The sequence below is a fragment of the Dichotomopilus funicola genome (assembly GCF_033296635.1).
Source record: "Dichotomopilus funicola strain CBS 141.50 unplaced genomic scaffold C8A04scaffold_29, whole genome shotgun sequence".
Classification (NCBI taxonomy): Eukaryota; Fungi; Ascomycota; class Sordariomycetes; order Sordariales; family Chaetomiaceae; genus Dichotomopilus; species Dichotomopilus funicola.
In genome coordinates this window covers 87,332-111,456 of record NW_026944050.1, presented here as the reverse complement: position 1 = coordinate 111,456, position 24,125 = coordinate 87,332, and the positions used below count along the sequence as shown (strand labels likewise).

General features: G+C 54.2%; 5 protein-coding genes across 5 annotated transcripts; 2 read left to right on the top strand and 3 right to left on the bottom strand.

The window, feature by feature from the left end:
* Positions 1–3,415: 3,415 nt before the first annotated feature.
* C8A04DRAFT_37075 (mRNA capping enzyme alpha subunit-like protein) lies at positions 3,416–7,606 on the top strand (the record flags this gene model as incomplete). Its single annotated transcript, XM_062783759.1, has 7 exons — positions 3,416–3,515; positions 3,647–3,900; positions 3,953–4,219; positions 4,270–5,382; positions 5,445–5,533; positions 6,316–6,513; positions 6,622–7,606. The coding sequence occupies 7 exons, from the start codon at positions 3,416–3,418 to the stop codon at positions 7,604–7,606; spliced, it is 3,006 nt and encodes a 1,001-aa protein (XP_062637211.1).
* Positions 7,607–8,430: 824 nt separating this feature from the next.
* Positions 8,431–9,827, bottom strand: C8A04DRAFT_28405 (uncharacterized protein; the record flags this gene model as incomplete). Its single annotated transcript, XM_062780633.1, has 3 exons — positions 8,431–9,103; positions 9,173–9,527; positions 9,593–9,827. The coding sequence occupies 3 exons, from the start codon at positions 9,825–9,827 to the stop codon at positions 8,431–8,433; spliced, it is 1,263 nt and encodes a 420-aa protein (XP_062637210.1).
* A 2,205-nt stretch (positions 9,828–12,032) lies between these two features.
* On the top strand, positions 12,033–16,875 carry C8A04DRAFT_12025 (armadillo-type protein; the record flags this gene model as incomplete). The annotated part of the gene is made up of 4 exons (XM_062777189.1): positions 12,033–12,368; positions 12,450–15,887; positions 15,967–16,609; positions 16,655–16,875. 4 exons carry the CDS (start codon positions 12,033–12,035, stop codon positions 16,873–16,875), a joined length of 4,638 nt encoding a protein of 1,545 aa, XP_062637209.1.
* Positions 16,876–17,638: 763 nt separating this feature from the next.
* On the bottom strand, positions 17,639–19,143 carry C8A04DRAFT_12005 (glycoside hydrolase, family 16; the record flags this gene model as incomplete). Its single annotated transcript, XM_062777180.1, has 2 exons — positions 17,639–18,403; positions 18,526–19,143. 2 exons carry the CDS (start codon positions 19,141–19,143, stop codon positions 17,639–17,641), a joined length of 1,383 nt encoding a protein of 460 aa, XP_062637208.1.
* Positions 19,144–21,353: 2,210 nt separating this feature from the next.
* On the bottom strand, positions 21,354–23,830 carry C8A04DRAFT_28402 (uncharacterized protein; the record flags this gene model as incomplete). The annotated part of the gene is made up of 3 exons (XM_062780632.1): positions 21,354–21,492; positions 21,567–23,613; positions 23,677–23,830. 3 exons carry the CDS (start codon positions 23,828–23,830, stop codon positions 21,354–21,356), a joined length of 2,340 nt encoding a protein of 779 aa, XP_062637207.1.
* Between the last annotated feature and the right edge of the window lie 295 nt (positions 23,831–24,125).

Below are 24,125 nucleotides of genomic sequence, written 5' to 3'. Positions count from 1 at the left end.
CAAGCTGTCCTTTCCAGTGAACTGAGGGTCGACGGGAGTTGCCCTGTTTCTTTTCACCGGGTTCCTAATGCCCGGGTTCAATACCTCCTACCTGTCGGTACCTGCCTTGGCCGCCGCCCTTCGCTATTTTTTTCTGAGCTACCCTGTTCCCTAGGATTACCGTTAGAAACCAGCCCCGCCTCAAGCTTTGCCTCCTTTCCTTTAGTGTGCCGAGAAGCCATTGACGAAAGGAAGAGCACGGCTTCTCATACAACAATCGGGCCATTGATTTCTTCTTACTGGTCCATTATTGCTCCGCTCTCAACAATCTCCTCGCACAACTTAGTTTGCACGGCCAATGTTAGACAGCAGATTGATCTCGATAATGGCACCCTCGAGCATTCCCCAGAATTTCCATTCATGGAGCGGGCCCCGCCGCCGAGATCCCGGTAATGACTGGTATGTCTTATGATTCTAACGGACTTAATACACGAGAGTACTTCTAACACCATTGGTAGCTCAGGATGGGGTTGTCTCAGCAATGCCGCACAGTTTGGCATAATTCTCGTCATTGTCTCCCTCGTATTGGTGGTGGGATACTTGTACTGGCGACTTAAAATCAAACCTACTCGAATAGCCGATCGCAACAGTGATGGAACCACGGTCAACGGCCATTGGGAAGTCACAAGACAGGATCCTAACAGGCTTTCCATTTATATCTACCGAGAATCACGACCACTCGGTAACCCAAAGCCCAGTAGGCCAGACCGTGGGCCGCCAGGATCCTCCAGAGACGACGACCCTAACAATCATAAGAACAAGGCGTTGCGACAATTTACCACAGCCTCGGGTTTCATGAACCCTTTAGATATCCACCTGGTACCCCCTCCGCCGCCGCTGCCACCACCCTTCCCCGGCTATTGGGCTCCCCTAGTTCCCCCGACGGTGCCTCCTCCGCCAGGAGCTGACCCAGCGGCCTTTGTTCAACCGGGGCCAGTTCCCGCTCCCATTCAACCAACTTACTTTGCTCCTGGTATGGCAACAACGGTTCCAGGTCCTCCGGAGGTACCACCCCCATACTTCGGTTACCCGAATCCGCCTAGTTTTCCAGTTCAACAACCGCCACCTGGGCCACCGGCGGCCGTTGCGCCTTCTCAAGCACCACCTCACGTGCCACCTCCCATGGCCGCGCCTGCAGAAGCCCCAGGGGACACAAGAACAGGAGGGCCACATCCCGCACCAGTTCCTGAGACGCCTAACCTATGGAGGCGGTGGCTCTCACTGGGGACCAGGCCTCGCGCAACCGGACACGCTCGAACTATATCGGACACCTCATCGACCAGTTCTCGATCAACTTCTCCCTCGCCATCTCCTCCTATTTTTCCCTCTCCTGTGCCCACATCCACCCAAGCCCGTGGGAGAAATCGCCCGAGTCATCCTTCAGAGAGGCGCCGTGAGCGAAGCCCTAGGCGATACCAGAACGATCTAGACCGCCGACAGTCTCGCCAACCCCGAGGTGACGGAAATAGCATACTCGCACACCGTGTGCGCAGTCCTTCCCCTTGTTCATCCGAGTCCAGTCAGAGCTCTCAGCAAACCAACGCAAGCCTCGAAGCGGTCATGCATCATTATAATGACCTTGCTGTTGGTGGCCGCCCGGATGCCCGCCGATCTTTCCACAACCACACCCGGGCAGCCTCCCTCCGGCCCGAACAACGCCGTCGGGTTTCCATAACCACCCCCACCCGAATCCGGCCTTCTGATACGGTACCCCTCGCCGACCTCATGCATCACCAACGTCACCCGCCTCCCCCACCAGCTTCCTCCCGGAACTCGGCACCCGAGCCGAGATTGCGTCGACCGAGTCCCGATATTCAATACCCAAGCCCAGAGCGCCGCCGGCCACGGGTATCATTTACATTACCTAGGGAGGTGGAGAGTGAGAGGAGCGATACAAACCCGTCTTCATCGTACTTGACAACAGGCACTGAAGAATCGAGAGAGAGCTCGGGCGCTTGGTCCAGGGAGGCCCATGGGTCTGGGCTGAGTCACAACCATCCCTCAGTACATCGGGGCTATGGCCATTCTGAGCAGAGGAACAGAGAGGCAGAGCGCCGCGGTATCGCCGACAGGGCTACGAGGACGTTTTACCAAATGAGACGGGCTCTTCGTGGGGAGACTAGCGCGGACTAGCTGGTGGGAAGGATGTCAATCGCGGAGTAAAAGGGCAGAGCACGCTGCAGCCATGTCAAGGAGCCGGTGATGTAGTTGTGAGGTCGTGTTGACCCAAAGAAAGGAGAAGTCGTGTAGTTGGGCATTGTGATAATGAGAGTGTACCAAATAGGTCTTGTAGTCACCTGCAGATAGAGACTAGAGTTTCTTCCTGTGTAGGTAGTGTATAAATCTGTCACATCATATGTCTTTGATCGGTTTCCCGTCTCTCAAATTAAGGCTATTAAGCTGGTGGAAGACAGACGCCATGGACTTTTGAAAGCAACAGCCTTTCTTTCAGGGATATTACCCGCTTGTGAACTGTCTGTGGCAAGCTAAATAATGTGGTACAAGTTTTGGGGAAGTAAGAAAAATTGTCACAGCAATTATTGGTATTATTTTAAACGTGAACGAATGGTGTTGCAAGCCGTAACTGCCACATGGAAACCGAGACTTCAAAGCTTCAAAAATGACATCATTTCAGGATCTCTCGTGTACAACTCTATCGAAAAGGGATTATCGAGGGCAGCAGATGTGTCTGCCTATGGCCACGGCCTTCAAATATTGGGGGTTTGCAAAATAATCCATGCTAGAAGAACAGGGGCAAGTTGAAAGAGCGAAGTTGGAAATTTTAGTTTTCACTCTTCTTCGGTTGATCATAGATAGTACTGTGCATGTCCGTGAAAATCGATCAACCCCAAGCGCATCACCCAAGACATGTGGGGTGGGGTTAATCCGGGGTGGGCTTATGTAAGTTAGCTCTGGCCCGCCGTCGTCATCCCCCAGGAAGGCTGAGCATGGATCTGGCAAGCTCCGGCCCGCCGCCCACCTCTCCTTCCCAAACAACCTCCAACAACATCGACGACAAGCGGCGAATCACACGCTGAACGCCGCCAATTGCGTGAAAGCTTCCGGAACCGACATATCGGATGCATAAACCTTGAAAGAAAGTTCCCTAAGCTATTTTACCAGTGCATCGCACAGACCGTATCATATCCGCTCAAACCACCAACCACGGACTGGAATCGCAACGAACCCCGCGATCGCAAGCTTCCGAAATCCCACCCGGCGTTCTAGCTCTTTGCGAAAACATCAGCCCGAGACACAAACCTGAAAACACCCACCCGATTGTGGTTTATCCGCTTTCATCTAATCTTCCTTTATTGCCGGCCTCACGCCTGTGCCTGTCGTTTAACAAGTACACGTTTCGCGGCGACTCGGCGCCATGTGGAACGACGAGGATAATAACCCTTATGGCGAGAGCTTCGAACGCAGAGACTCCTTTACCTCGTCCGCTAACCCATCCTCCCCGATCACCCAAGATTGTGAGTCAGATTTAAAATAACACAGCCATTTCCCATTTATATTTCCTACTCAATGGAGGATATGGCAACCTTCTACGATGTTCCCCTCGGCCGGCCGAATGACGATACTGACCCCGACTGGGTGCATGTAGACCCACGATACGATGCTCCCGGCACACCATCATCGACAGGGGATGAAGCGCCGAGGCACGAGTCGACCGACGTCGAGACCGACGAGGAAAGCGCACATTCACAAGGCGAGTTAGTGCCACGTACGAAGCCTGGAGGCTACGACAGTAGGGTGGAACAAATGCTGTACGAGAACCCAGAGCTGCCCATACTCATTATAGAGGCGGGGAAGAGCACGGAGAGTGGTAGATATATCGTTTACACGATCAAAACCGGGGTAGGTCGGAATAAGTCATAGTTTTGTCATTCACACTAACAAGGTACCTTAGGAGTTGATAGTGCGCCGGCGGTATTCGGAATTTGCGTCCCTGCGAGATGCTCTCACACGGCTACACCCGACTCTTATCATTCCCCCGATCCCAGAGAAGCACACCATGGCCGACTACGCTGCCAACCCGACCAATGCCAAGCAAGATCAACAAATAATCGATCTCCGGAAGCGCATGCTCGCGGTATTTCTCAACCGGTGCCGTAGGATGGAGCAGGTTCGCACAGACGGCGTCTGGTGGCGTTTTTTGGACCCTAATTCTAGCTGGGTACGTGTCAAACCTGTGCTATAGGCAGGGCGAGTAGCTAACAATCCTAGAATGAGGTCCTTCATTCTCATCCTATATCGTCCATCCCTAAGGCCATAATGAGGGCGCCGCCCTTGGATCCCGCCAATCCAACACCGGGCCACGAGTATCTTCCGGTACCAGCCAGCTCCGCTAAGCTTAGGTCGATGCCTGCAGCGCCAACTTCGGACAACATCTCTGGTACCCAAGTATTTGCGCGCTTCCCACCAGACAGCAGTAATCTCGAGGAGCAGGAGCTCGACCCATACTTCACGGGATTTGAAGCCTCCATTCGAGAACTCGAATCGCTTTTGATGGGGTCTATGGAGAAGGTCAACCGACGGACCCTGAGCCACCTATCCTCCCTAGCAAATGATCTCTCAGAACTGGGTGCGAGATACAATGCTTTTGCGCTTTCGGAGCCAACCCAGTCCCTTTCGACCGCAATTGAGAGGATAGGCCAAGCAGCGGACTCATCGTACATTGCGACCGAGGAACTCTCTAGCTCACTCGGCGCTAGCTTTGCCGAGCCCATGCGCGAGAACGCGCAGTTTGCCGGGGTCATTAGGAGTGTCCTGCGGTATCGGGTTTTGAAGCGGGTGCAGCAGGACATGACGGAGGATGAGCTTCACAAGAAGAGGCTGTTGCTCGACCAGCTCGAGAGGAGCGAGGCGGAGGCTAGGCGGATTGAGCAGTATCTGATTGGAAGCCAGCAGCTTCCTTCACCGAGGCGCTCGACGAGCACGAGGGACGCCCAGGCGCATCGGCGCGACGGTAGCAACGAGGACACCGCGTCGATCGACTCGGACTTTCCCCCGACACATGGTGATCTCTCATCAGCGCCCTCTGCCAACATTGGTACGCCAGAGAGGTCACCGGTTGCTCCAAACCATAGGAAGGCTCCAAGTGCGGCGTCCATAACGAACAAGATTTTCGGGCCCCTCCGACATGCCGTTCAAGGGGTTGTTGACGCGGATCCTGAGAAAACCAGGCGGGACACTATCACGAAGACTCGCGAGTCGATCGTGCAGCTCGAGCAGGCGGAGGTTGCAGCGGCGCAGGATGTCAAAAATGCCAGTGCCAGCATTCTCAAGGACCTTAAGCGATTCCAGAAGGAAAAGGAGGACGACCTGAAGCGTTATATGGTATGTAATGTTTCCGGATGTATCACTGATATTATTGTTTGCTAACCATCGGTCTAATAAAGCTTGCCTACGCGAAGAGCCAAATCGAGTGGGCGAAGAAGAACAAGGAGACCTGGGAGGAGGCAAAAGCGGAGGTGGAGAAGATTGACGAGTCTTCGCCTTGACTTTGCCTATTTTTTTGTTTTGTCTTTTTGCGAAAGAGTTCCCGGGGATACCGGAGCAGCGAGGAGGCTTCTCTATAATGCTCGAACTATGCCCACAGCTTAATGCGTTGAATTCAAGATTGCCTCCAGGGCACTCTTGCGCCATTGCTTGGCTTATCTGATTTAGTGGCCACAGCGCAATCACATAGTAATTACGAAGGGTGCCTGGAGAGTTACTACAATCCCCACATATCACAACACGCCTCAAAGGTGGGAAGCCGGGGTCAGCCTAGAAATAAGTTCAATTGATTAGATTTTTCTTTAAAAAAATCCCATAAGTTGATTCGAGCGAAAAATAAGGGCGTAAGCCGTTTTCATAAAAATGAGAAGACGGCAGCACGACAAGAATGCGAAAAACAGTTTAACATAGTCGATTTATTTGTAGTAGAACACTGTTATTCGGTTTGCCAAGATCACCCGACCCAAACCCTCGGGAAGCAATCATCAACCCACCACCCCCTTGCATGTCTCCGAGCTGCATCCTAAGCGGGGAGATGCCAAACGCCACGTGCGACAAGTGGTAACGACAGAAACAAACAACGACTCACTCCAATCCATTGCTGTTGCCGGTATCTCCCCGTCGAGCCTATCTATCCGAGTGTCGCGCTCCACGCGCGTCACGAACATCATTCCTCGCGAAACCACCGAGCAGGCCCAAATGCCACAGTGCCGCATCCCCTTCTCCCGCTAAAACCAAAAACACACACACGCCGCCTACCGATCGACCAAGAAATTGCCTGCCCACGATGGACGAGAGCGCAGGACCGCTGGAGAAAATCGACGCGCCGGGGATCAAGGCCCAGGGCGATCTGCTGAGAGAGCTGCGCTCCGAAGTAGCCGACCTATTGAAACGCAACTCGCAGGGGTTTCCAGGCGCGCAACCTGTTTCGTTTTCACGGAAACATATGGATGAGCTGCGGCGGGAAGAGTACGTAGCTTTCCTGTTTTCTTGCATCGCCATACCGTCCAACTGCCATGCCCGCGGGGTCTCGAGGCTTAGAGAACGGGTCCGCTAACTGTGTGACGCACTTGACAGTTACTACGTCTGCGAGAAATCCGACGGTATCCGCTACCTGCTGTATTTAACATCCGACGAGGTTGGCAAAGAGTGCCACTATCTAATCGACCGTAAGAACGATTACTGGTGGCTTCACCAGCGCAACCTACACTTCCCACTAGCAACCGACCAGGGAGCTTTCCACACTGGCACGCTGATCGATGGCGAACTCGTGATGGACACTTCCCCCGACGGCAAGAGAGGGCCGGTATTTCTAGTTTTCGACCTGCTCGCGCTAGACGGCAAAGCCGACCTGTTGAGCAAACCACTGGACAAGCGGCTGGGATATTTTAGAGAGCACGTCATGAAACCTTACAAGAGCCTGTTTGATGCCTTTCCTGACGAGCTGAAGTACCAGGCGTTCAGGGTCGAGATGAAGGACATGCAGTTCTCGTATGGCATCGAGATGATGTTCCGCGAAGTGCTGCCCAAGCTACGCCACCAGAACGATGGGCTCATCTTTACCTGCCGCACCAGTCCGTATCAGTTCGGCACCGACCCGCATATCCTCAAGTGGAAGGCCCCACATGAAAACACTGTTGATTTCCGTCTGCGCCTGCATTTCCCCACCGTTGAGCCTACCGAGGAGGAGCGCGCTGACGGGATCACGGAGCCGTTTGTGGACTACGACAGCGTGCCAGAGGCACGCCTGTTGATCTTTACTGGTGGCGGTAGCCGTGGTACCTATGAGGAATTTAAGGACCCTCTGTATCTTACCGACGAAGAGTGGGAAACGCTCAAGGAGTGGGGGGATCCGCTACAAGATCGGGTGGTGGAATGCTGCTTGGACGAAGAGAAGCGGTGGCGGTTGTATCGGTTCCGTGACGACAAGCAGGAGGCGAATCATGTGAGCACGGTGAATAGTGTTATGGAGAGTATCAAGGATGGGGTTAGCGAGGCCGAGTTGCTCCATGCTGCCAAAGGGATTAAGGATAGCTGGAGGTCGAGACGGCAACACCATTGAAGAAGTCTTCCGAGTGGTTGAGAAGCAATATGTGTGGTTCTTCATTTTCTAAGGTCTTGGGATTTGGAGATTAGGATGAGGGCGTTTTATTCCTTTTTTTTCTTCTGAGTTTATAGTGGGTTATAGGCTGTTACCGGTTTGGGAGGGAAAAGGCTCAGGTCCTGGCGTTAAACAACATGACATGCCGAGGAGAGGCAAATCATACTTATTCCATTTTCAAAACAGGTTCACACATATGTGGTGCTCTCTTCCGTAGAAACTTTAACTGCACTTCAACCATAGGAAGCGTGTTCAACAACATGCACTACGCCAGTTGGAACGTGCAGAGGACTGCCTCTTTATCCCCATCGAACCTTTTATACCTAGTCGTGTTAGGAGGAGTTTCACCTTTCAAGGAACCGTTCTTCGATTGACGATGGCCCTGTTAGAAATCACTCGAGATGGCCATCACAGCAAGGAACAAAGAACACAGTCTCTGAAAAGGGAAACAAGTTCATGTTTCCCCCTGCAATTTTTCTACATGTGGCCTCCTATCCCCCATTTATCATACATCTAGCAACCAAGGTAGGCCATCCTAAAATGAAAGCATCACAAGCATCCCTCAGCATCCAGGCACGTGCCGGGATAGAAAGACCATTCCTCTCTCTTCACCTTCCCCTACGACAACCATCGCCGAATCTCGGTCCAGATCCCCATCCGAATCACCCTTTACCATTATATTGCCGGTCGACCCTAAAGGAAAAGACCCAAGCCATCAGAATGAAACGACAGAAACCCTCCCGATGAGGGGGGCGATGCGGGGAGTGGTTAGGTCAACCCATGGCTCAAGCCATAAGAATAGCCGAAGCGCACGCAGCAACAACCATCACCAGACAGTAGAACCCGCCAGTGTTGCTGCCACCACCGCGGCTGCCACCGCCAGCGCCAGTGGACGCAGCAGTACCCTCAGCGGCTGCACCGGTACTAGCAGAGCCGACGGCCCGGTTCCTGATGGTGGTCAGCAGCGGGAAGGGCGATGTGAACAGGGACAACCGGCCCACGCGGGGCGACGAGGCCGAGCTGCCGACGGTGATGGGCGAGACGGTCGGCAGGCTGTACGTGAAGGTTGAGTTGACGGTTGACGTGGTGAGGCTGCCAGAGCCAGCGGTGCCGGTGCCGGTGATGTGAACTGGGTTGCCGGTACCGATACTCGTGCCGGTGACAACGATGACACTGGTGCTGGTTAAGGAGGGGTCGATGGTGACTGTGGTAGTCAGGAAACCGCTGGTAATGTACTCGGTGGTGGTGCGGGTGTGATGAGACGTCTCGGTGAGAATGTCAGTCAAGGTGTCGGTTGTGGTGAAGGTGGTCATATCGGTCGAGTCGGATGTGGTCGTGGCGCTCTGGTCACTAGCGGTTGTCGACTCGCTTCCGGTCAGGGCGTCGTTGTCCGAGATGGTGGTCACGGTCATAGTTACGGTGACAGTCTGGGTGGCATCACAGGCCGCATCCGAAGTACTAGGGGAAATAAAGGTGTCAACATGTGAAATGGTGTGAAGAATTTTGCTGTAGGGTATTGACACTCACCTCGTCTCAGTGCCCGAGATGGAAGAAGACAACGAGATGACCTGGAGGGTCGTGGTGCTCGTCTCTGTCTCAGTGAAGCCCGTCGTGGCAAGGCCCGAAGCGCTGGACGGCTCTGACATGATTGGAGTGACCGCAATGCCCCCGGTGGTAGTGGTGCTGATGGAAGTGGGGAAACCAGACGAGGGGGTCATGTAGCTGATGGTGCTGTTAAGCGAGCAAACAGAATCGGTAGCGAGAGTGGAAGAGAACGTGGTAGAATCGGTACTGGCATCGCGAGCCTCAATCTGGGGGATCTCAAGAGCGCCACCATTAACGGCCATGGCGTGGGTACCGGCTATGGCCGCCGAAAAGCCCACTGCAAGCAGAGAGTATTAGTCCCAGTTCACCTCAATATTCTTTTTTGAAGAACAAAGAACTTACTCAGACCCAGGACAACCATCAACCAGACGAGAACGAATGTGTAAAATTTCAGGTCCAAGTCGGACTTAGAATCTTGCATCTTCTTGCACTGCTGGCGGGGGACCTTGGACTCGCGGTCCAGGACGCCGGACTCAATAAGGTTCATGATGACCTCCTGAGACTTCTCATCGTGCTTGATGGGCTGAGCCACCTCAGTCTCGCTCTTGGTATAGAATAATTTGCTTATGAACGCCATAGTGGGGGTTTCTTGAGGTTTGTTGGGTTAATCGCGACCTGTAGAACTCCATGTCAGCTTTAGTAAACTGCGGCAATCCCCAGCACATCGGTTGTGGGTGTATGTTGAGAAACATGAGGACCGAAGGGGCACAGAATGAATCTCGCAATGCTGGGCCACAGGTAATCATGGTAAACAAGACTGTCCCCAAACTATACAATTCCGTGATGAAAGATAGCATGCAGTGCTAAGCTTTGCATAGTCTTGTCGGCGACGAACAGCCGGCGGACCGACCGGCCCGCCTGGAACAAGCCGGGTCAACTTGTCGACACGTGCGCCCGGGTTTGTTTCATTGTTTCAAAGAAGGGTATTTTCAAAGGAGGAATAAGATAATACTCACGGTAATATCGGATCGTTGCGGGTTATCAGCGGTCTGAAAGTTGTTGTCGAGGATTTGTGCTCGCCGAGGCTGGTTGAAGGCGAGGATGCTGAGAGAAAGATTGGATTGTTTGGTGAAAGGAGGAAAGATGTGGGCGAATGACAGAGACCTACAACTTATGGTAATTCCGGGAGGTGGGTGATTAGGGCAGTAGGAGATGGTTTTGTCAAGGGCGGGAAGGAGGTAGATTTAAAATTTTGGCGCCGAGATGCGCGTCTTGGGACAGGATGAAAACACGTACCAGTCCAACCGGCTAACCACTGTGTTCAGCAACAAATCTGGATCAGAACAGTTCTTGCCATCCTGGCAAAAATTGTTGACCTTGTGACCACGATCGCGTAAACAACAATAGTTTGCTCACTCTGACATGAATACGTTTAACAACATCAAAGATAGACACATTGTAAACACATAAGATCGATACACCCCTTATTATTGTTCTAGGACCTGATTAAGTCAGAGATAAAAGAAGAGAAAAGTAACCCATATTTGCCACCTCAGAAGCATTCTACCACAACGCAGTCAAGCCAGGGCTGTATCGCACTAGATGAGGACCAGGCATTTGAGCTCAAATCTGACGAACAACATCCATAACATGCCTGGGGGTGTCTGTCAAAAACCTCAACGTAAAAACGGTACTCTACAACTGACACACACGTTACAGGTCTACGTCTACATGCTAGGGACAACCAACACAACAAGCTGAGAAATCCATCTAGCTCAGATTTGCTGCGGCTTCATCTCGTTGTTTCAAACTGCCACCGGCAAGCAACAAGTTCCCGACTACGGAGTAACGTAATATTTCTGCCGGGGTGGAGGAAAGGTGAACTACAGCCAATCCAAGGTTACAAAACCTATTTTCTTGAGGATTTTCGGTCAAGTCCGGTAAAAATATGATCAGTATGCAACTCAAGATCGTGGACGGGAGATTTCGGAAACGGGTATTGTTAGAGCCCTTCCTCGATTTTTAAATGTGAAAACAATTCTGCGGCAAGAGCACCGAAAACAGGAGCAGGAGAGAGGTGAGATTGTGGTGCCTCAGAAGATATTGGGCCGAGTAAACAATTGCCCCTGAGTCTTGGCAGCTACGAGACGCTTCTGAGAAATCCCTCTAATTTGTTCGGTGTCAGATATGAAGAGCCGGGAAGAGTTAAAATCAATGTTTTTGACTAGTTCAATATTATAACTAGGCACTAGAATGACCTGTCGTTGGAAAATGGGGGTTCCTTCCTCGCACGTGAGGTTGTGTTGACATTGGGGTTGTTGCTCGGCCACCCGCCCCCACGTACCCGAAGGTACCCTCAGCTTACTTAATGTATTTGCGCCACAGCCGCCCCACTCAAGATGCATGCTGCCAAAAGCTACGCGACTTGGGGAGCGCGTACCATGCAACACACTGGAAAGTCGCTCCACCTCTCCAATAATTATTATGAGCACCACCCGATAATCCAACATTCTTCTGTCTATGAGTGCCCGCCCTGGTCTCGCCTCGCGACACGGGACGGCGTACTTATTACCGACCCGCATTGATTTCGTCGCATTTTTTAATCGACGCGCAGCGCCCGCATTAGACATCAGACGTCCCACAACTTCCCAGCGCCAATTGACTGTCGAGGGTCGCTAAACGACACCATCGTGGTCGCACCACACGCGCACCGCCAGCTCAAACAGACTTTACGTTCCCCCGCCTTTTCACCCTTTTTTCCAGCGACAAACGCGACAACAGAAACGAAATTGACCCGGAGTTTTTGTGGTATCATTGGTATCATTGACGGCCATCGCGCGCCATGGCGCCTCGTCGGAGTGCGGCCGCTGAGGTCGAGGAACAAGAGCCGGAGGGAACGGTCGGACTGCAGTTCAACGAGTCGCTATCATGGCGTCCCGGCAAGCCGATCGCCATCGATACGCTGCTCAAGCGGCTCGACAAATTGACCAAGGAGCTGGCAGAGATGGACCAAGAGACGACCGATCCATCGTCACTCACCAAGGTCGCCAAAGACGTGGCCGGGAACCACCTGCTCGCTCACAAGGACAGGGGTGTGCGTGCCTATACGGCCTGCTGCGTTGTTGATATCCTCCGTCTTTGCGCCCCAGATGCGCCCTTTACCCCGACTCAACTTAAGGTGCGATTGCCCCTCACTCATCCCTCCTCTCCTTCCAAGGGTCCAATCGGTCATCCCAGCTAACCGGTCTAAATTAATTAGGACTTCTTCAACCTTACCGTCACGTCCATAATCCCCGCCCTCTTCGACACCTCCAATCCCTACAACAACCAACACAAGTACGTCCTGCGCTCCTTGGCCGAGATTAAGAGTATCGTCCTGCTGCTCGACGTCGATGGTAGCGAAGCTCTCTTATTAGTCCTTTTCTCCAGCATCTTTGACGGCGTATCCGGTTCCAAATCGGCCCAGGGAGAGCAAGTCGCCAAGGATGTCGAGTATAGTATGCAAGAGCTCCTTGGTGTCTTGGTTGAAGATGCTGCGAGTCTCCCGGCCAAGGTGGTGGATGTGATGATGGCGCAGTTCTTGAGGGCTGCCGCACCCGGGAGCGGCAGGGACAAGCAGAACCACACGCAGCTCGACGAAAATCAGGCCACCCTCCTTGCCAAGGAAGAACCTGAGGCCTACCAGATTGTGAAGCATCTATGTCAACTCTTCCCCGACAAGATGGCCCGCTTCGTTAGCCAGTACTTCAGCGATGTCATCGTCGACTCCACGGGCTTTGCTGGAAAAGGCGACGCTAGGGACGTGGATGACGATGACGAGGAGGGGCCATCCGGGGCGACTGAAAAGGACCTGAGGGAATTGAAGAAGGCGCACACACTTATCCGTGAGATCTGGAAGGCTGCACCCCAAATTCTCCAGAACGTGGTTCCGCAGGTTGACGCCGAGCTCTCTGCCGATAATGTGCATCTGCGCCAACTTGCCACGGAGACGCTAGGCGACATGATTTCCGGTATTGGTGCTGCTGGGCCGCCGCCCCCACCAGTCCTGGACCCGGCTGCCTACCCACCTTTGAAGTTGGATGACGAAGATAAACTTGATGCTTCGTCTGCGAACATTCTTACCACACCCCTTTCCGCCATCTCTTTCTCTCAGACCCACAACGCGACTTTCCACAACTTCCTAAGCCGGAGGAATGATAAGTCGCCCGCTATCCGCTCTGCCTGGACTGCCGCTGTCGGGCACATTCTCTCAACCTCGGCCGGTGGCATTGGGCTCGGGCGCGAAGATGAGACGGCGCTGATCCAAGGCATTGGAGAGAGGCTTTCGGATAGCGACGAGAAGGTCAGACTGGCTGCCGTCAAGGCTATTGAGTGCTTCGGCTTCCGGGATGTCATCCTGAAACTTGGCCCGAACGGGGGCGTCGGCAAGGAGGGATCCGTCTTATCCACGCTGGCCGACCGCTGCCGTGACAAGAAGCCAGCCGTGCGAGTCGCGGCTATGTCTCTTCTGGGGAAGCTCTGGGGCGTTGCTTCCGGCGAACTTCTCGCCGGCCACGAAGCGGTGACTGCTGCCCTGGCAGCGGTTCCCAGCCGAATTTACAATTCGTTCTACGCCAACGATCTGGAATTGAACGTTTTGTTGGATCGCGTCATTTACGAGTGTCTCGTACCGCTGTCTTACCCGCCACCTCCGAAGAAGGCTTCTAAAGCCGCCGCCTCCAACGGAGAGGCCTCACAGTCCCAAGGTGTGGCCAGCGACCCTGATGCAGTACGGGCGGAGAGAATCCTCCTTCTCCTCCGCTCACTCGATACCAGTGGGAAGAAGGCGTTCTTTGCCATGCAGGCGCGGCAACCGCAGTTTTCCCACGTTCTCGAGACATACGTCAAGCAGTGCGACCAGTTCAACGGGGGCGTGATGGACGAGGATGCTTCGAGGAAAATTGCCAACCTTAACAAAACGACCCGTTACATCTCCCAATTCCTTCCGGACGGACCCAAGGCGGAGCAAGAACTCTATCGGTTTGCCAAGACCAATGACCGGCGGAGTTACAATCTTATCAAGTATGTCATCGGGCAGGAGCACGACTTCAAAACGGTCTACAAGGCCCTGAAGGAGTTGATGAAGCGCATCCAAGCTAGCAAGGACCCGGTGGTTCGCGATACGCTGCTGCCCCTCCTTTACAGGTCGGGCTGTGTTATGTTCAACCGCAGCCACCTGGCCGCGATTATGGAGTGCTCCAGGTCGGACAAGGACGGCATGGGGGCGGCCGCCCACGAAATTCTCAACGAGATTTCGCAGCGGAACCCCGACCTCTTCAAGACGCACATTGGCCAGCTGTGCAAGGACCTTGTCGACCAAGCTCCCACGCAAACGCGGCAAAACGACCCGGTAGTCGTTGAGACGTTGAAGGCGTGCTCGACTTATGCTCGGAAGTACCCTAAGGATGTGCCGGCAGAGAGGGACTTCACGCGCACCATGATCAACTACGCGCTGTACGGCCAGCCCCCGCGGGCTGCCAAGTACGCGATTAACATCATGCTTGCCAAGAAAGACGACAGAAGCCTGGTTACCGCAACTGACCTTCTCCAGCGGATCGAGAAGGACTGGACGTATGGATCCAAGAACTTCCTCAACAAGCTAGCTGCCGTGAGCCAACTTGAGCTACTGGCTCCTCGAGTCACCGAAAAGGCGGAGAGCAAGATTCTGAATATGGCAGTACAACAGGTTCTTCTCGAGGTCCGGAACTCAGCCAGCGACAAGGATCCGGACTGGGTTGACGATGCCAGCCTGGATGAGGAATGCCAAGCCAAGTGCCTCGCTCTGAAGACCCTGGCCAACCGGCTCAGGAGTGCAGAGGACGTGGACGAGGCGAAGCAGACGGCTCGTGATGTTTGGAAGCTGTTCATGAAGTTGATCAAGAACAAGGGAGAAATCTCGAAAACCAAGAACACACCCAAGCACCACCGGTCTCGGCTGAGGCTTCTTGCGGCGCAGTTGTTGCTGAAGCTGTGCACGCAAAAACACTTTGACGAGTTGCTTGGCCCGGAGGATTTTGACGCCCTTGCTCTGACAACGCAAGACGCCGTCCAAGACGTCCGCCACGGTTTCGTCAAGAAGCTACAGAAATACCTAGCCGCCAGTAAACTGCGCTCGCGTTTCTACACCATCGTCTTCCTGATGGCGTTTGAGCCTAGCACGGAGTTCAAGCTACGGACCGAAACTTGGATCCGGTCGCGGGCGCGCCACTTCCAGGACAACAAGCAGCCTGTCCTCGAGGCCGTGATGCCGCGCCTCCTATCCCTTCTGGCTCACCATCCCGACTATGCCGCCGAGCCGGATGAGCTAGTCGACCACGCCCGGTACATGCTCTTCTACATCAACCTAGTCGCGACCGAGTCCAACCTGGGCCTGATCTACAAGTATGCGGAGCGGGTCAAACAGACGCAGGACGCACTGGACCCGGGAAGCGATCACCACCAGGTGCTGAGCGACTTGGCGCAGGCGGTCGTGCGTAAATGGCAGGAGAAGAAGAATTGGGTGTTCAACACGTTCCCGGGCAAGGTCGGCTTGCCGGTTGGACTGTACAATGCGCTCAAGTCGCATGACGAGGCGCAGGCCATTGCGGAGAAGCAGCTCGTGCCGGATGGTATTGACGAGAAGCTGGATGAGCTCTTGCGCGCTATGGATCGCAAGAAGGTAATGAGAAGTCTCTTCCTTGTTGTCCCTTTCCGCTCACATCATACTCGAACTCGAGACTAATCCCCCCCTCCCGCAGAAACGCAAATCCGTCGACGACTCCCGCCACCCATCCAAGAAAGCCCGCGTGCAAACCAAATCCTCCGGATCCAGCCACCCTAGAGAGTCACGGCCTATCAAGAGCGCCAAAAAGACAAGCACCCCGAAGTCCAAGAAGACCTCGTCGTCCACCAAAGCCAAGAAAGCTGCTACGGCGGAACGGGCCGTGCCAGACTCGGAACGCCGTCGGAGTGGTCGGTCCAAGGGTCTCAATCAGTCGTACATTGAACGCGATTCGGATGATGATGACGAGGAGATGTTGGATGGTGTGGCGGAATGGGAGTATGATGGGAGTCAAAATGGGGACGATGACAGTGAAAGCGGAAGTGGGAGTGAAGAGGAACAGGAGGAGGGCGACGAAGAAGAGGGATCGGTGGTCGAAGTAGCTGAGGAAGCTGGAGCCGACGAGAGCGAAAAGGAAGACGAAGAAGACGAAGAAGAGGTGGTAGTGTCGAAAAAGGCCGAGAAACCGGCCACGCGTGGAAAGAGGACGCTAGCAACGCGGACAAAGCCGAAATCGAAGGCTAAGGTCTCCCCGGCACCGGCTTCCGACGACGAGGACGAAGCAGAAAATGGAGATGTTGAGATGGAAGAGGCCGCCACGGATGGCAAGAACGGCAATGGTGCGGCCGAGGACGATGAGGCGGAAGAAAACGGAGCAAATGGAGATGAGGAGGAGAAGGAAAATGGTGATGAGGAGGAAGAGGCTCCGCCACCGATGCGGAGTACCCGGAGGAAAGCCAAGCCTGCCGCTCCTGTGCCTGATGTGCCCGCTAGGAGGGCCAAAGCGACTTGGAGGGGGGATAAGGCTACTCCTGTAGCTGTGGATGGGTCTGAGCCTACCACGAGGAAGCCTTCGGCTAGGACTAGGAAGCCAGCTGCGCGCTAGGATGCGAGTTAGTAGAACGGTTGATGTTGCTGTGAGAGTGGCTGTTGATTGCAATACCGGTTGGTGGATAAGGCAAGGACGACGAAAATGTTCAGGGTGGTTAGTGGAGGTTACTGTGGAGAGACGGGAGGGTTAATGTTATGTGGCGCTGGGAGACAGACTAAGAAGCTGCTGGGGGATGATGGATAGATGGGCTCGGTTGCTTGACGGCTGGGTTGAGGTTGCCGGTATGATTATGAGGATGCTCTGGTTTTGGTTTTATTTCCCCCTTTTTTTGCTTGTGCTTTATTCAAATTCAAATCCAGTCTCGTTTCTGCGGCGAGTCGCCCGCGGTCTTGAGATCCCTGGGACGAGTTTGAGAGTGCTTTTCTTTTCGTCGTATGGATCTCTTTTCAGTTATCGTATCACGGTCGGTGTTTTTTTCTCCCCAGCTCTGAGTTGAGTGTTTTGCTCTGCTACGAAATTGTATGAAACTCCTCTGAGGGTTAGGGTGGCTACTTTGAGGGATTGCTATTTGGGTATCGCTTGCTTCTCCCCGTTTCTGCGACGAAGCAAGCGGTGTTCCCGCCGTTCACTAGCGTGTTGCTTGTTCAAGATGCAAGATGTAATTTTAGTATTTTATGGAGTGATATTATCCGGAGTGGTTGTGTCACGAGAGGTGCCGTGGAGGTTCATATCCAACATCACGCTGCTCCTTCCGACAACCACCCCTCTTTCTCACCCGCAAGTACCCAAAAAAATAGCCGACACTCTCGGCCCCCAATTACAACACCATAAGCCATCCGCTCAACAACACCGCTACCCACGCCATCCCCATGATCACCCTTGATGCGTCGCTCTCCCCATCACCATTATTGCCAGACCCTCCTGGTGGCTGAACCGTCCCATGCGTCATATTGGTATGATCCCCAAAAAACCAACTCACCGCACTCGTGTCTTGCGGAGTTACCTCGGGAATCTCACACACAGCGTTCAACGCCTTTGGATCCCGACACCGACTATTGTATTCGGCCTCGCCCTCCCATTTCTGCTGCGGCTCGCCGCCGTCATCATTCCGGATGATGGTGGACGAGTTAAAATACGCCTTGACATACCGCACCTCGAGCGCCGGCCCATCCGGATCCCCCTGCGCTTTCGCAGCCGCCAGCGACGGCGGACCGCCGGACCAGAGCGGGTTCCCGTTGCTCCAGTGCTGCAGGATGAGGTGGCCCGGGGTGGTTGGCACGGCGGCGGAGCCGGCCATTGAGGCGAGTTGTTGGCCGTCGGCGAAGAAGAGTACGCGGTCGGGGAGGTAGTCGATGCGGTATTCGTGGAAGCCGGCGGTGGGGTCGAAGGGGAGGTAGGCTAGGACGAAGTTGGGGTTTTCGTTGTTGTTGGTGTTGTTGTTGGGGGCTGGGTGGGCGGCGTCGAAGCCGGCGAGGGCGGATTCGCGGGACTGGAGGACCAGGTTGACGGGGTAGCTGTTGTTGGAGCGGTGGAAGTCTTTGGTGAGGAACTCCATGTCGATTTCTTGGGTGTCGTTGAAGTACTGTGCGCGTTGGGTGTGAGTTTGGTTCGGAAGTCATTGATATCCAGCCAAGCCGCCCTGTATGATAACCACAGAAAAGAAGAGAGGAGACAAGAAACCTGAAAAAAAAAGGATAAACCTACCCAAAAGAAAGCGGCACATGTCCCCGGCACACTTGACAACTTCATCCCCGCCCGAAACGTTCCCCACCTCACATCCAACCGGGCCGTATCTAGCTCCGCAACGGGCACCATCCCGTCCACAATATCGCTTCTCACCACCAGCTCCAGCCCCTCCTCCGTCACACCCTTCTTCGTTGCCGAGCTCTGATCATCCGAAAAAAGCCGGACGTTGTCGACGGCAAACATCTCGCCATACTGGCCGCGGGCACGCTCGCGCGTCAGGTTGAAGGCCTGCGGGATCCAGTCGGTGTTATCCCACCACCTGCCTTGGCTATGATAATTAGCATTATTATTGTTGTTGTTGTTGGTATCCGCGCTGTGAGCCGCTAAACGGCTGAAATCCGTCTCGATTAGGTCCGTGAAGAGGAGCGTTGTTGTTTGGTCATTCGACGATGATGATGAGACAGAACGAGCGTTGGATACGGGATCGGCGGAGGGGAGACGGAGGAGATAGCCACATTCGCAGTCGGCTAGGACTGGTTGGGCCAGCTGGAGGATACACCAGGACAGCAAGACGAGGAGCGTAGCGGATTGGCAGCGGTAGGAACCCGGCTGGTGGTGAGAGAGTCGAAAGGTCATGGCTATCTATGACTGGACTTGCTTGGCTTGGCTGAAGTGACGGCTACCTATCTATCTCCCGGCCATATCTCGAGAGTGGCTTTGCTGCAGTGGCTGGCTGGCTGGCGGGGAGGCTGTCTCGGGGGTTGTGTCCCGTGCACTGTGTACAAGGTGAGAGTGAGGGAAGTGTAGAAAAAAAAAGAAAAAAGAAAAAGCCAGCGGGTTTGTGTTCCTTGACTGCAGGAAAAGGCGTTGGCCCGTCCCACAAACAAGCAAGGAACAAAGCAAGCAAGCGCCGAGGGCCGGATTCCTCCTCGCCTAGCGCCACTTAGTTATTCGTCCTAGTCGCATTACCCTAAGTCGGTGTGCAGCAATGTTTCACTTCTTTCAAAAGCAGCAGCCGCCCGGATGAGGACCGGGGGTGTGATGGAATCCTCACCATGCCCATTCCCGTCACGCAAGGTGAAACCGCGCCGAATACGCCGTTCCGTACTCCCTTGTATAAGAAGCAAACGGCCGACCGATACCACATCTTGACGGCCATTGTTTCGCGGGGCGGACGGAGCATGAGAGACAAACAACCCGTCCATAGAAATGGAAGGGAACCAAAGCCGAAGATGCAAACACTTCCGAACCCAAACGGTACGGGCCCTCCTCGGGCATGAATGAGCGGGATGGCCAAGCCCGAGAAAATACGAGGCCTAACTAAAGACTCAGCGTGTCAGTCTTTTCCCAGTCCACTGCAGCTGAGAGAGAGGGAGAAAAAAAAGAACAAGAACAGGCCTTTCGTGAAGCGCGCGGGTGACTGTCCGTCCCCAGTCTGGCGCTGCAAGGCGAGCACCCGATACTTGAAGAGGAAGGCGGCGTGACTTTTGGGTGAAGTCAGGATGAAGAAAAGGGGAAGATCTGCAGGAACCCACAGCAAGCTGAGAGGAGGGGCGAGGGGGGGAGCATGCAGGTTGGGCCGCATGAAGCCAGGGTTCTTTGCATGCATTGCGTTTTGCTTGGTTATCGTTGTCTGAATTAAAGGAACTAGAAAAAAGTTAACCGCTTTCACGAGCATGGTCTCTTCACGGGAAATAACTTCACCATCAACATAACCCTTGTCTCTCTTCTTTTACCTCCTTTTGTCTGAGGGGTGAAGGAGTAATGAAGATGCGAATTGGCTCTCAGGCCGCGAGGTCAAACAAATATATAATAAATTCAACTAGATACGCTGCGAAACGAGCAAGAGAGGAAACTGACGCAGGACAATTAACAGATGAGACAGGAAAACTGAACTGACGCCAAGTGCGTTTCGAGGTAGGAATTATCAATCTTTGAGTTGAACGGACTCTGCCGCTCTCTACCTCTGCGCCAGTTAAACGCACAAAAACAGCCCAAGCCGAACGACTACCAGTAAGGAGATCCGCTCCTCCCCCTTTATACCCGGCCGCCGAATCCCAAGACCGCCCCATCCGTATCCGCCCGTGCTCTCGAGTTTCCATCCTCCTCGAGTATTTTCCTCCCTAGATTCCGCCCGTATCTAGTACAGGAAGCCGAACAGATAGGCAAATAGCAAAAGAAAGAAAAACGAGACTTGAAAAGAAAACGAAACGAAGAGCAGTACGCGAGAAAGAAAAAGGGAGAAAAAACCAATATATCGAACAAGGTATCCGAGGTGAAGCGAAGAAAGGAGAGAAAGCGGCAAAGTTAATAGTGGAAATAAACGAAAAACAAAAAGGAAAAGAAAGAAAACGCTGCGAAGGCAAGATTAAATAGTGTAGAAGGGGTTAATGGAACACGGAGAACGAAATAGAGCCCTCCACATGGACCAGCCAACAGTGCAGATATTAGGGTTTGCGGGAGCGGTGGTCCTCCCACTGGACCACTGTGAATGCGAAACCGTACGAAACCTGCCCCGAGTTGCCGAGCCCGTGATAATGCGGCGCGGGAGCGCGAAGACGAAAATGCAAGCAAAAGCGACGAAGGACCCAGATAAGAAAGAAGAATGAAAGGAGAAGGCATCATGAATGTCCCGACAATCCCATGGCGCCTGACCAGACCCCACGAGTTAAAGAAAAACAAAACGGAAAACGGCAAAGAGCCCATTAGTCCCAGCAAGGAAAACGGAGGGAATCTGAACAAGAATGAAATAAGAGACACAAACAAGGTATATGCCCTAACAAGCCACACCCCAATCCTTGACGTATGAATTAGGAGACAAAATGAAGTCGTCAATGTCGTCAAAGTTAATACACGCTGTCTTCGTCAGCGCCCTGCGAGGTCATGGACGGCGTCGAGACACTGGGGGAGGCAGCAACATCGTCCACGTAGCCGATCAAGGCTTGCGAGTGGAGCCGGAAGGATTCGCCCATCAACCGAGTGATTCTGATACCAATCGTTAGCACTGGACACGTAAACTCGCAGGATAAAATCAAAGTAGAAAATGACAGGTCACTCACCCCCAAACGACGACTTCATCCAGCATCGAGCCCCAAAGACGAGCAACGACGGAGCTCAGATGAGCGACATAAGTCTCGTCGACGTCCTTGTCAAACAGCTGGCGGATGCGATTGTACATGACTAGTTCCTCCTCCGTAGCCGGCTCCTCGTCATGTTCCAGACGATACAGCCACAGGCTAAGGATAATCATGAGATCCATGCCGCACAGCGGGTGCTCGATGCTCCAGTTGGTCGGCGAGGTGCGCGCGACCCAGCGGACGCCCTGCAGAACCGCAGTCTCGATGCAATTGTAACACTCCTGGATAACCTTGAGCATCTCGCTGGAACGCTTGACACGGTCCCTCGCGTTCGACATGGCCGCCGCGACCTCGTACGAATCGTGGTACCGGAGCGCCTCCTGTACCGCCTTCAAGTCGACCTCGAGCCTAGCGCGCGCGTTGCGGAACATGGCCTTGGCATTGAAGATGAGGGGATGGCCCTTGTGAGGAGCGCTGAGCGGCACCGAGAATGCCTCAGGCTCACAGAGATCCAGGGACTTCTCCCACGTCTCGAGAGCCAAACGGAGCTTGTACTCAGTCACCACGTCCTGCAGTGCCTCCGGGCTGCGCTTGTGGTACCACACCTCGAGGAAGAGCGCGTTGATCATAACACGCGTCGCGAAGGCGCTGTACTTGAGCGTCTCTCCCTGGAAGAGATTGTCGTGGGCGTCCATGAAGGTGACACTTGGTGAGACCTTGAGATGGTCCTGCCAAGCGTCCTCAGTGACCTTGATGTTCCACAGAGCTTCAGTAGACGGCAGCTCGAGATCCTCAAACTCGTTGAAGCTCATGGCCGGCGTGTGGTTGTAGGTCAACGTCAACAAGCCGAAGAAGATGTACACGGCGTAGTATGTACGGCGGCAACCTTCGTCTTCGACCCACTCGGCACGGGTCGGGGCGCGACCCTCGCGAGCTTCTTGTCGAAGCTTGAGCTCGTAACGGTTCCCAGCAACCATGTTGGCAAGCAGACTCTTGATCGAACACGCCCATTCCAGGCCCTTGGGGTCCCCGCTCCAGCTGGCAAAGATCATGTTGAGGAGAGAGCTCTGCATCGTCCAGAGAGGGCACTTGCGAGAGCTGAAGTTCTCCTTGTTCTGGAGGAACTGGTTGACTAGCACCTTTGAACCAATGTGAAGCATGTATGCCTGCTCCTGGTCGAACGCATATAGGGCGCCGATAGAGAGAACTGCCAGGAGAATGGCGGGCGACATCTGCGTCGGCTCGAAGGAAGCTGGGTGCAGGAACGGCAGGTGATGGTGGAACAAGCCAAAGTAGGTGGCCAGATAGCGGTTCAGCGAGGGTAGGTTCGGGACGCGGAAGCCCTCTGGGATGGCGTGTTCGCTGTCACTGCCGCGGATGTTGTCAAGGATCACGTTGCGCTCCTCGTCACTATAGACCTGAGGCGCCTTGAACCCAGTAGCAGGCTGAGAGACATCGAGCGGGCTGTGGGTTCGCTGAGCCAGATAAGGCGACTGAGGAGTCGGGGTGGCGGTAGCTGACGGAGGAAGCGAGTTGACAAGTGCCTGGAGGCCCGGGGCCATATGGGCATTCTGGCCGGCCATCGGGTGGTCAGAGCTGATCGAGTGCGCTTTCTGATCCTGACCAGCGAAGCCACCCTCCCATTGAGAGGCGTATGTGGAATCCATCGACGACCCGTTCTGAGAGAAAGACATGTTCGAACTAGCATCGTACTGGCTGCTGTTGGCCCGAGCCGCTGCGGTCGCCTTCTGGTGGAGGTCAGCAACGAGCATCGCCGCGGTCTCAACATCGAACACCCCATCGCTGCTAGCTTCGATCTGCTCGAGGGCGGAGGCATCAATCGCAATGGCCGACTTGGAAGGGCCACTGCTCGGGCGAGCAGTCTTGGGGCCGCCACGGCGTTTGCCGTCGCTGTGGAGGGGGACACCCCCATCTTTGGCGTGGACGGTACGGTCATGGCGGAGGAGAAGGTCGCGTCGCACGAATGTGCTGCGACACTTCATGCACTTGAAAGGCCGCTCCTTGGTGTCTATAGCCATGTTAGCTTGCATCTCCGAACTAGCAAAACGATAATAATAGAAAGGAGACATACGAGAACGCTCATGCCTGCTCCTGTGTTCGCTCCTGCTGAAGGCCCGATTGCAAAACTGGCACTTGTATTTTCTTTCTGGGGCGAGTGAGGTCTTCCGGGTAGCCGGTGTGGATGTAGTCGAGGATGGCATGACTGCCACGCTTGCGCCAGGCATCTTGTGGACTGATTTTGTCTTTGTCGCGATTTGCGCGTCGAACGGTGGGGAAAGAGACCGAACGGCTACTGCAAAGGTTGATTGACGGCGATAGCGACAATGACGACGGTACTCGGAAGTGGTGTTGGACCCTCCTCACAGAACGATAGTTGAGATCGCCTGAACTCCTCTTCGCTCGCGCGCGCGCTCCCGTGGGATTTAAAGTGTGTCTTGCGGACTGTTCGTCGTGTAGCTGCTCATTGGTGATATGATCATGGAAAGAAATGCCGATGGGGGGTGGATTAAATAATGGCCT